Source organism: Rhinopithecus roxellana, chromosome 14 (genome assembly GCF_007565055.1).
Source record: "Rhinopithecus roxellana isolate Shanxi Qingling chromosome 14, ASM756505v1, whole genome shotgun sequence".
Lineage (NCBI taxonomy): Eukaryota > Metazoa > Chordata > Mammalia > Primates > Cercopithecidae > Rhinopithecus > Rhinopithecus roxellana.
The window spans coordinates 63,637,619-63,649,733 of NC_044562.1; the positions used below are offsets into that span (position 1 = coordinate 63,637,619).

At 46.9% G+C, this 12,115-nt stretch overlaps 1 protein-coding gene across 10 annotated transcripts in view; it reads right to left on the reverse strand.

Moving 5' to 3' along the window:
• Positions 1-9,504: 9,504 nt before the first annotated feature.
• The window catches only part of SH3BP4 (SH3 domain binding protein 4), a 103,387-nt gene continuing 100,776 nt past the window's right edge, over positions 9,505-12,115 (reverse strand). For 6 of the 10 annotated variants that reach the window (XM_030916872.1, XM_030916873.1, XM_030916875.1 and 3 more), the window contains one exon: positions 9,505-11,603. In XM_030916872.1, coding sequence (XP_030772732.1) covers positions 11,379-11,603 — 225 coding nt within the window. In that variant the 3' untranslated portion in view covers positions 9,505-11,378. The remainder of the gene's footprint in view (positions 11,604-12,115) is intronic. The other 4 variants (XM_030916880.1, XM_010364385.2, XM_030916881.1 and 1 more) reach the window with 1 other exon arrangement.

A 12,115-nucleotide genomic window follows, 5' to 3' on the forward strand; every position in this document is an offset into this window, starting at 1 on the left:
TTGTGATCTGGTTGATTTGCAAAATGCCCAAATAAGAAAATTTTATAAAAATTTCAATAATGTGGCTGGATGCCATGCCTCATGCTTGTAATCCCAGCACTTTGGGGGTTCGAGTTGGGAGGATGGTTTGAGGCCAGTAGTTCGAGACCAGCCTAGGCATCGTGGCAAGACCCCATCTCCATTAAAAGTTAAAAAAGAAAAAATTTAGCCGGACATGGTGGCGGCACACAGCTGTGGTCCCAGCTACTTGGGAGGCTGCTGTGGTAGGATCATCTGAGCCCAGGGGGTTGAGGCTGTAGTGAGCTGTGATGGTGCCACTGCACTCCAGCATGGACAACAAGAAAGAGACTCTGCCAAAAAAAAAAAAAATCAATAATGTCAGGAAACCATATTTTTTTAAAATTGTATTTATTTATTTATTTATTTTAGAGATGGGGTGTCGTTATGTTGCCCAGGCTGGCCTCGAACTCCCGGCTTCAAGCAATGCTCCCATCTCAGCCTCCCAAAGTGTTGGGATTACAGGTGTAAGCCACTGCACTCAGCCTAGAAAACATATTTTTAAGACATTTTGGAAGTAGTGATACCAATAATGACACTAAGAAACTGCTTTGTTTGAAGTGAAGTGTGAGTAACCATACAAAGCTCTTTTATTGCAGGAGAGAAAGCTGCCTGACTACACCAAAGGACTTTAATAATATTTGAAGAAGAATTTTGGAATATTGCTATATGCACATCACAAACAGAAAAATGGAGTTGTTTTTGCTTGGATATGAATTTCCGAATGTGAAAAAAAAATCCTTGTTTTGATATTCTTATGCGTGGCATAGTGACATCAGCCTTTGGTATATCTGTGTATGTTTTGGACAAACTTAATATTTGAAAAATGATAGCCACCTCCCAGGACCTGAGAAAAATCCATAAATCTCCAGGGTCTGTGTGAATTATTTTTAAGTAGGTCAAGTGCCCTGAGTCCCTCAAAACACACACACATCCCCTTTCCTGTCTTTAATTTCTCAGCTCATCTATCGCGTGGAAAATGTGATAATGAGAAACATATAAAGGTGTTGTACAAAGTGCCTGGAAGAACTGGAATCTGATTTTCTAAAGAGATTTTTAATGCATAATTATATCCTTACGAATTCACTGGCTGTGCAAAGAATCCACCCCATCCAGCACTCCCATAAACAGGCACAGAGTTGCGTTTGTACCTGTCAGTGTTACAGGTTGTTATGCTGATCTGTCGGTGTGAATTTTGCTGTAAATTCCTCATTCTATGTATGTTGGTTCTAACCAGGCTCAGAATAAAAAAATGTAAGTGACTCAGTTCTCTGGATCTTTTCTTTCCTAGACAAAAAGGATGGCTCTGAGCCCCCTGGAGTTGCCAGGCAACCTCCCTACCCCCCTCTACCTGTCTTGGGCTGGCTCAGGTGTCAGGGGACTGTTCAGAGAGAACTTTTAACACCCAGAAAGCTCACCTGAGGCTACAGATGTCCACCAAGTGTACCCATACTTGCTATTCTCGCCTAAGTGGGATCATCTACACCCTGGGTGTGAACTGATTTTACACTTCGAGTGCAGAAAAATACGTGGGTGTGTGAAAAATATAGCAAGCACTTGTTATTCCAAAGTGTGAGCTTCAGCTGAGTTAAACATACGTAACATTATAGCGGGAAGACCAGCAAACCAGAAACGAGTAGAGATGAAACTTTCTAGAACAAAGTCTGGATTCCCCCACAAAACATGTATTTGTTTGATTAAGAAAGAAGGAGTCAGCCGGGGACGGTGGCTCACACCTGTAATCCCAGCACCTTGGGAGGTCGAGGTAGGCAGATCACAAGGTCAGGAGTTTGAGACCAGCCTGGCCAACCTAGTGAAACCCCCATCTCTACTAAAAATACAAAAAATTAGCCGGGCATTGGTGGCAGGCACCTGTAATCCCAGCTACTCTGTATGCTGAGGCAGGAGAATCGCTTGAACCTGGGATGCAGAAGTTGCAGTGAGCCGAGATTGTGCCACTGCACTCCAGTCCGGGCGACAGTGCGAGACTCCGTCTCAATAAAAAAAAAAGAAAGGAGTACCACAAGGTACTCACAAAGCTATTCAGGCACTGGGACCTGGCCTCCATGCCCCTGAGGGAATTTCTCTGAAGATTTCATTCATCCAAGAATGTATTGAGTGTGAGTTGGAATTTATTGAGTGTGAGTCCAGTGCTGTGACATCCTCTTTGTCCATTTCACAGTCTGTGGGGTACACCAGGCAAAGACTCAGCTGTGATACAGAGAGATTCAGGTTCTATTTGTGGTGAGGTCAGAGAGCTATGGGAAAACGAGGGAAGGACCTTTCACAGAGGGAACATCCCAGAAGACTCTCCTAGGAGCGCGATTTGTAGAGCTGAATCCTGAAGGAGTAAACAGAGTAGGAAGTCAAGGTGCTAATTTGAAGGCAACAGAAATTGCCAAGGGTTGATTCTTCACCACAGGGGCTTAGTAAAGGAGACTTGGGCAATTCACAACAGGGTTGGGAGAGCTGAGCCCCACACTCCGCGCTAAGCTTCCAGGAACCCCGTCCAGAACTGACCTGGTGATAAACGTGTGGCTGCAGTGGGCGTGCCTGACACTAGGACAAACTGCCATGGCCGTATGTCCCCCACGGACTCTCAGCCGGGTCAGGAGCTCACCCTGGTGACCACCTTGCCAAGCAAGGCATTAAAACACCAAAACAACTCCTGCCACTACAATCCCCTGTCACCTTCAGTCACCAGAATATAGGACATTTTAACACCAGAAAGAAGTGAAGGGCTTAATCTCAGGATCAGAGACAGTTATTTGATTTGCATCAATGTGACTTCATGAAAATCCTCCGTTCAACGTCTTTTCTTCTCTCATTTTTGGTGTACCAGTGAAAGCTTCATCGGGACCCACAGTGACCTCCAAGCTGGCATTTGGGAGCCTCCATTCATCAGCTTAAACCTGGGGACTGCTGATGGCAGAGGCTAAGCAGGAGAGGGGTATGAATCCTTTTTTTTTCTTGAGACAGAGTCTCGTTCTGTTGCCCAGGCTGGAGTGCAGTGGCACAATCTTGACTCCCTGCAGCCTCTGCCTTCTGGGTTCAAGTGATCCTCCCACTTCAGCCTCCCTAGCAGCTAGGAGTGTGCTACCACACCCATCTAATTTTTTGTGCTTTTAGTAGAGATGAGGTTTCACCATGTTGACCAGGTTAGTCTTGAACTCTTGACCTCAAGTGATCCATGCACCTCAGCCTTCCAAAGTGCTGTGATTATAGGTATGAGCCACTGTGCCCAGCCTGCATCCAATTTTTAATTTATGCTATATTTTATTTTATTTTAAGACGTAGTCTTTCTCTTGTCACGAAGGCTGGAGTGCAGTGGCGTGATCTCTGCTCACTGCAACCTCTACCTCTTGAGTTCAAATGATTCTCCTGCCTCAGCCTCCCAAGTAGCTGAGATTATAGGCACATACCACCACACCCGGCTAATTTTATATTTTTAGTAGAAACAGGGTTTCACCATGTTAGGCCAGTTTGAAACTCCCGACCTCATGTGACCCACCCGCCTTGGCCTCCCAAAGTGCTGGGATTGCAGGTGTGAGTCATCGTGCCTGGCCTGAATTCATTTTAGAAGGACCCTTCTGGGGGCCATGGAGGATGAGCTAATGGGACAAGGCTGGAATTGAGGTTACAGCGAGAGGTGACAGTGCCTGGAAGTACAGGAGTCGCCGTGGAGAGGGAAGGAAGAGATGGAAGGCGGTTGAATCAGACGCCTAACGACCAACTCAATGGATGGATACATGAGGGGCTGCTGACCAGGTTTCTACGTATTTCCACCTTTTCTTCTCACCGGCCGTCTCTCAAAGGCCTTTACCCTCAAGTTCACGATCTTCCAGCTACGCCTTAGATCCTCCCATTCAGAGCTGAGTCCTAGATCTGCTTTCCCTCCTGCTCCCCCATCTATGTCTTACTCAGCTTCTCCCCCGACCACAGCCTCCACCCCTCCTCTCCTCCAGTCCAGCAAAGCTGTTCACCACAGCCTGGGCCACATCCTCCCAGGACACCAGTCCCTCTTGGCCCAGCCTGCTCCTGTTCAGCCGAACGGCAGACTGAGTTGACCCTCCGTCCCCCGTCTCTGTCTGCCTTCTGCCTTCCCCATTCCTGGGCCTTTTCAGGCTGAGCCTGGCACTGCCTGATGGTACCATGGCCTCTGCCTCCCTGTCTGCCAATCCAGGCTGCTCACCACTGGCCTGTCTTCCCATCTCTCTTAGTCCATTTGCGCTGCTGTAACGAATGCCCAGCGCTGGGTGGTGTCAAGACAGCAGAAATGTATTTCTTAGTTTGGTGGCTGGGACGCCAGGATCACAGCTTGGGCAGGTTTGTGGGCTGGTGAGGGCTGCTCTCTGCTTCCAAGATCGAACCTTGCTACCGTCAACGGGGAGGAATGCTGTGTCCTCACGGGCAGGGCAGAGGGGCAAGTGTGCCAAACGCTACTTGAAACCGTTTTTTATTTTTTATTTTTTTTCAGGCGGAGTTTCATTCTTGTCACCTAGGCTGGAGTGCAATGGTGCGATCTCAGCTCACCACAACCTCCGCCTCCCAGGTTCAAGCAATTCTCCTGCCTCAACCTCCCGAGTAGCTGGGATTACAAGTGTGCACCACCATGCCCAGCTAATTTTTTGTATTTTTAGTAGAAACGGGGTTTCACCGTGTTGGTCAGGCTGGTCTTGAATTCCTGACCTCAGGTGATCCACCTGCCTCGGCCTCCCAAAATGTTGGGATTGCAGGTGTGAGCCACCGCGCTCAGCCACAACCTCTTTTTTTTTAAGGGCTGTAAAGGCAGCAGCCTCCTGATCTAATCACTCTTTAAAGACCCACCTCTTTATCCCATCGCACCGGCCATTACATTTCAACACCTGATGTTTTGAGACACATCCAAACCATAGCTCATCCCACTCTAATCCTCCCTTGCCCTTTTTAAAGCAACTTACTCTCCAGCTTCTCTGAGCTGCTCACTCTTCCCCAGACTTCACCTCACTGGGGAGGCCTTCCAGGCTACCCTGCTCCAGCCTCGCCCTGGCCAGTGCATCACTGATTTTTCTTCCTATCACCTCTCTCTCCTCGAGCATATGAATCTAGTTCATTGCTGTTTCCCCACTAGCATGTGGGCTCCATGGGGATAGGGACCCCATCCCAGGGCCTAGAAGAATGCCTGGCAAATAGAAAATCAGTGTCTATCAATTAATAAACACCTCTCCTTGTCCTTTCTCTATCTTCTCAGGACCCCACCCTGCCTTGGGAGTCTCTTCTCACAGCCTCGGAATACTCAGCCTCGGATCCAAAGCTCCATAACGCAGCAGGTGCTCTTCTCTTCCTCAAGCACTTTCTCCGCTTGCTGCCGTCTCCCTTGAATTTCAGGTGTTTTCTCCTGGGTTTTTTTTTTTTTTTTTTTTTTTTTTTTTTTTTTTTTTGAGACAGGGTCTTGCTTTGTCACCCAGGCTGGTGTACAGTGGCACAATCTTGACTCACAGTGTCAGCCTCCACCTCCATGGTTGAAACGATTCTCGTGTCTCAGCCTCCCTAATAGCTGGGACTACAGGCACTCGCCACCACACCTGGCTAGTTTTTGTATTTTTAGTAGAGACGTGGTTTCACCATGTTGGCCAGGGTGGTCTCGAACTCCTGACCTCAAGTGGTCTGCCTGCCTCAGCCTCCCAAAGTGCGGGTATTAACAGGCATGAACCAGTGCTCCCGGCCTGCTCCTGTGTGTTGATCTTCCTTATTGGATGCAAACTCCTAGAGGCGCAGGAACCATCTCTTTTCTCCCTTGCTGTCCTTTGGACCCTCTGCGTGCCCAGGACTGACATGGGCCGACCTGTCTCTGACAAGCAGCGAGTGACCCTCTGCCAACGCCAAGCTGCCTACAGCTCACTAAGATGTATGCTGCACCCTCCCAAAATGAAAATTACATTGAAAGTTGTAATATATATATATGACATAAGCACAAAGATTTTTTTAAAGCCAATTGAAATGGAAAATTAAGAAAGAGACTTTAGATATTTAAAAAGTCACAGGCGCAACTAATTAATTTCTTCACATTTTCCTTCTCCCTCATTAAGCAGAAACTTCTATCAGAGAAGCAAAGCTTTAAAAATACAATTCTTGCTAGCCTGGAGCAGAAAAGACTAATACAAGCGCTTAAAAAATGTGTATAGCAAATCTGGATGACTTCAGTTTCCTTAGGACGAGCTCTTTTTTCTTGAATAAGGGGAAAACATTACATCTTTATTTTCATTAACGTGCAACTGGATGTTGGTGCTTCCTTCAAGGATGCACCTAGGCAAGGAACCTCTCTAGTATTAGGAGTTCCTGTGATGTGCCAAACAGAAATCTCTGATATTTTTATTTCCATCGATGCTTTTGCAGGTAGCTAAATGCTCATCACTATTTTGAGTTTCCGGGGGATGTAAGATGAACTACTAGATTGTGTTATTTAATGCATAAAGAAGTACATATATTACACCATAATTTCTAAAAATCGTTGGTAATTGTACGTAAACATAATTGGTTTCATCTGTGAACCCAGGGTTTTTATGTGCATTTCCATAATACTGAGGAGTTTATAGCCTTTATCAAACTGCCAGAGGGGTTGATCTATGGCACAGAAGAGCTACGTTGTTCATTTCAATCTATTTTACATAAAGCCAAATTTTATTGCAGCATAAATCATGGACCAAACTGACAGTGTTTCCCTCATGCCAGAAAATGATTCATTAAGGAATATAATGGTTCTTGGTGTACACTTCATTGAGCTCCATCCCTGCAAGGTTCATCTTTGACTTCTTAAAATCCAAGCTGGTTTTGATGCATTCATTGGTGGACAACTTTTCACTTATTTCTTACATTAGTTGTAAACACATCGTGAAGCCATTTTATTCACTACAATAGCCAAAGTCATCTTATTTGGAGATGCATTTCTATTGCAGAGATAGGAACAATTCCGCCAAGAAACCAATATTGATTGTGTTAGGCTCTTGGGATTCAGAGATGAGCCAAGACAAGGTCGCTGTCCTCAAGGAGCTCAGTGTGTGACTCCGCCAGGTAGGGAAGGAAAGGTGCCACAGCCTGGGCACAGCTTAGACCAACGCAGGGAGGTTTACAAAAAGGTGGTCAAGGGAGTGCTGGAGGAAGTCCGTGTGTGCAAGGACAGAGCAAAGGGGGTGAGCTCAGAGTTGACCACACAGCAGGAAAGGCTCCTGTGAAAGGAGTCCTTTGTCCTATGGATAGGGGAGGACAGAATTGGAAGGGAGGACCAGGGGGAGGGTGTTGGAGTAGCTTGACCAAAAAAAGAGGATGCGCATCAAGAAAAAAAAAGTCTTAATTCTGCTCATGGCGGTAGGAATGGTTGTGAAACCTGAGCTGCTGGAATCTGGACTATGGCTGGGGAAGGGCTCCAGGACCAAGTCTGAGCTTGGGCACTACTGTGGGGTGATGGATACTCAGAGGGGCTGGGGGCTGGAGGATTACAAAATAACTAACTTGACACATGCCCCAAGTGACTTGACAGAAAGATGGCCAGTTGCAGATCAATGCAAGAATTAATCAGGGACAACATTGTCCTTTCCTCAAGAAGTCAGAGCCTAACTCTTTTCTAACTAAATCTTTTCTCCTGAATGAGGTCCTGAAGAAGACCTACAAATACCATAACGTTAATTATCATTCTCAACAATGTCAATGTCCAAATCAATATCAATGAAAAGCTGGAGGTTTAACTGAACTGCTTGAGCTGGCCTAGGAGTATTAGGGAGAAAAGTCATTTGTATTCAGACTGGTACTGACCAATTGTGAACATGTGTAGGCCAAGAAAAACTAGTGTGAAAGGGGGTTCTTGTTGCCTGAAATAATGCGGCGTGGTAAGGATGTTTCCCAGTTAAGAACAAGGTGCATTCCCCGCTAGCTTGTGGATTACAGTGATCATCTGAGCATAATGTACCCGAGATAAGGTAAAGCAACACCAGCCACTCTAACAAGTAACTCTCACCTTCTCAGTGGCCAATCACAGTTTTCTCTCTAGATACCATGTGACAGATACTTTGCTGAACAGAGCTTACGGGGGGTTCCTAAGGGACCTGGGGTCCTTCTGTCTGCCCCTGCCTCACCTTTAGGGACTTGGAGTTCCTCCTGATCAGTTGGAAGAATGGAGGATTTCTGGAAGGTTCCTGCAAGCCAGACTCAACGGCAGGCGGCCCATAGCATTTTGGTTCCCATCCTCCAGCTGGACTGTACCTGACTGCAAGGGAGATGGGGAAAGACAGCCCAGTCACTGGCTCAGGAAGAGGATGGGTCTTGGGGGAACACAGCAGTCCATCAGAAGAGCTTTCTCCCTTTAAAGAATTGCCTTCCTCCACCCTGGCTTTGTGTTGGGCGGAGGGCACCAAGATAGATTAAACCTGATTCATGCACCGTTCTTCCCAAGCAGGCTACTCCCAAAGGGCCAGGCATGGAGCAGGGTGGTGGGTGAATTGTGCCTCTCAAAAAGACGTGTCCAAGTCCTAAACCCCACTGTGAATGTGACCCTACTTAAAGACAGGGTCATCCTAGGTGTGATCAAGTTAAGATGAGGTCTTGATGGATTAGGGTAGGCTCTAAATCCTATGACTGGTGCCCTTAGAGACAGATTTAGTCACAGACACAGAGAAAAGCGACCATGTGATATCTTGATTTCAGACATCTGGCCTCCAAAACTGTGACAGAACACATTTCTGTTGTCCTAAGCCATGCAGGCACTTTGTTACAGCAGCCCTGAGTCAAAGTCCCTGCCCCTCTTATTGGCTGTGTAAATTATGGGACCACATTGAGCCCTGTCCTCAACTGCAAAATGGGTGTGAGGACCCACCCGGCAGGGGTGGAAAGCGTCCAGCTAACAGAGGGCTTGTGCTCACTCCCCAAGTTCCAGCCATGTGGAGGGTTCAGCCTCTCCTTGCCCCATGTACCCTGTGTTATCAACGTTGCTGACACACTGGTCCCCAGGTCTGGCCTGTTGGTGGTCTGACTCCCACTCAGCCTTCAAGCCTTGCATCAAAGTCATGTTCCATAAGCCCCATTCCTCCCTCTACCTCCAGGTGGAGTTGGTCTCCATTAGGAGTCCCCCACAACACGGTCTTCCTAAAGCATGGTGTGCCCTTGTTTGCTGCAATCAGCACTTCAAGGTGGATGCCTGACACACACAAATGACTCCATCCTAAACTTTCTGTTGCGGGATTGGGGTTGCCAATTCATAGGATCCAGAAAAAAGCAAGACATCGATGTGCTTTCCTTTGGGTGCCTGGCGTGACACCAATTCCCATTTGGTTAGTGATGACTGAATGACTCTTGTTTCAAGAGCAAATGAAATGAATAGCAAGAAAATAGACACCTGCCATACCAGCTGTCATGCTGTCATCTAGGGGTGACTATTTTGGGGAGGCAGCCATTGGTCTATGTATAAATACTTACATGAGGTTTTAGTTTTGTTTTATTTAAAGTTTGGTTGGGTACAGAAAACACACACACACTTAACAGGTAAAAATATCCAAATAAAATTTACTGCAACTTTTGTAGAATTTTATTTGTGCTACAAGACACGTTGCATAGGAAAACTATTTAAAGCCCCTGAGGAAAAAATATCCATGGTTTAAGGTGCAACTGGTTTTGTATCTTCTTTGGGGAAAAGGTGATAGATGATCTCTGGGAGAAATTATGGGGTGGAGTTGAGAAGCACAATCGAAGGTTACATGGTGGGATGATTGGCGAATTGTGTGTCCTGGTTCTTGCAGCATAAAATAGCTAGTGTTTGTTTATTTTCAGTCCATTGGTCTTCAGTATCTGAATAAGTAGCTATACAACGTTTCAGGCCAGTAAGGGAGTATACATTGATTACACTAAGGAAGTAACATGTTTCAGGAAAGCAGTTTTAGAGAATGAGATTTGGGATCCCAAATGGCCCCTGACAACTGCAGGCACACAGGTATGTCCTGGCACGTTGCTGGGGATCACCTCCCTCTACTGATTTGCTGGGTATCAGTCCTTCCTCCTGCTCCCTTCCAAGACGTGACATCTATGAGGCATTGTGAGATTCACACAGCATGTCTGCACCCTAAAGTTATTAATGCAACACTGTGCCAAGTTCCTGATTTTATGTGAGACACATTTTCATTTTTACAAAATGCTCATCTTGCTCAGATGATCTTTACATTGTACAAAAACCGGTTTCATCTAAACTATTGCTTCCTTGGAGGAGACGCAGGTACACCAGGAAGGAAGAGGGGTTAAGCCTTAGATGAAATGAAGTGCGGAGTTTGGCAAATGGCAGCTGGCACCTGTGCACATCAGCATAAGGCGTTGCTTGTGAGGCCAACCACAGCATCTGCAAGAAGCACGAGAGTCAGTGGCCACCAAGGCTCTGATTCGCTCGTGAAGTTTTCTTCCTGTCCACAGAAGAGGCAGCAAACTCTATGGGAAGCACTGCTTTGACCCCAAGGAAAAAACAGTACAATGGCCTCGTAGCAGCAGGACCACCTCACTCTCAAATGGCATTGTTCTTGTCAATGACTAAATGCACACTGGCACGGCTGCTTTCTAATCTATTGGCAGAAACAGCTCAGGGCACCTACATGCTAACGCGGGACTTCACTCTGCCCACCAAAGCTCACCACAGAGTCACATGTTCTGTGGATGGTCATTCACTACGCGTGAGGCAAAGCTCAGAAGACAATGAAATCCGAGGAGGGCACAGGACCTCGGGCCTTCTCAGAAAGCATGAGCTGTACCTGTTTACTGAAGAGCCACTTTTCCCACGTGATTCACGTTCTGATGTGTAGGGAGTGACAGAGGTCCAACAACCGAACGAGTGTCTTTCTGGGCTGAGTGTTGAAATGCAAAGTGTGGCCGGGAATCAGAAATGCCCCTAGTGACCTTTAAATACCTATATACATCTCTAACATAATTTAAAAAGGTCTACGACAACATAAAAACCTCAACAGCCTGTGCCCCTATTAAGTTTTCTTTTAAACCTTTATGGTCCATAAAAAAATTAGACACCACCTTTCTCATAGATCCCTTCCCCCCATTCTTTAGAAAAGTGATTTTAAATTTACATTTACCCTTAACAAATAGAAAGCGATGTGATTGGCAATGACCTGCAATAGGCAGTCCCTTCAGGCCTCTCCCTCGATGGAGGAGGGTGGCACAGGATGGGTGTAGGCCTAGCTGGCGGGCCCTAAATCTGTCTGAGCAGCCGCCCCTTCCTCCCTCTTCAGCTCCGCGGTGACAGCAGGGCACTCAGGGCAGGAGAGGGCTTGCACTCCAGAGCAGCAGGAGGGGAGGGGACCCACTCAAATCACGAAGTCGTCCTGGTCCACGGGGCTGAAGGCAGCTGCTCTCAGAATGTCCAGGGAGTTCACCAAGATCAGAGTCCCGGTGAGGTGCTTCCAGCGCTTGGTGATGGGGTTTTTCATTTTGTCCAGGCCCAGGTGCAGCTCCTGGATGACATCCCGGTAGCTGTCCCCGATCTGATGGCTCCAGGTGAGTAAGAAGTCATACGCAGGCTTCCACATGGCCTGGGAGGTGGAGTCGTAAAAAGCAAAAGGAGGGAGAGAAGAAGAAAGATTAGGAGACAGAACGAGATTTGTTCCTATTACTTAGTGCAGCTTCTGTAGTGACTATTTGGGACACTCTTTCGTGACTGAACAAGCCTACAGAAAAAACAGTGGAACCATCTCGGCGCCGGGGTCAGCACACTCCAGAGGAAAAAAAGCAGGGCTTTGTGCAAGAGTAGGTGCACAACAAATGAATCATCAGAAAGGATTTCTCTTTCCTTACAATCCTTATGGCACTTTCTCTCTGTGCCATTCATTTGGAAATTCATCCCATTCATAAAACACAGCCTTGCGCTTGGGACTTCCTGCTTCCTGGACCTTGCAAGCCCGAACCGTCTTCCAGGAAGCTTACTAGGGTGCCCTCCACAAACATGCAAGAATACAAAGGACGTCTGAGCAACAGCCCGGCCACACCGGCTTTGGCCCAAGTTATGTAACGTACCAGGTATCACTCCAGCCCAGAACAGCTCACA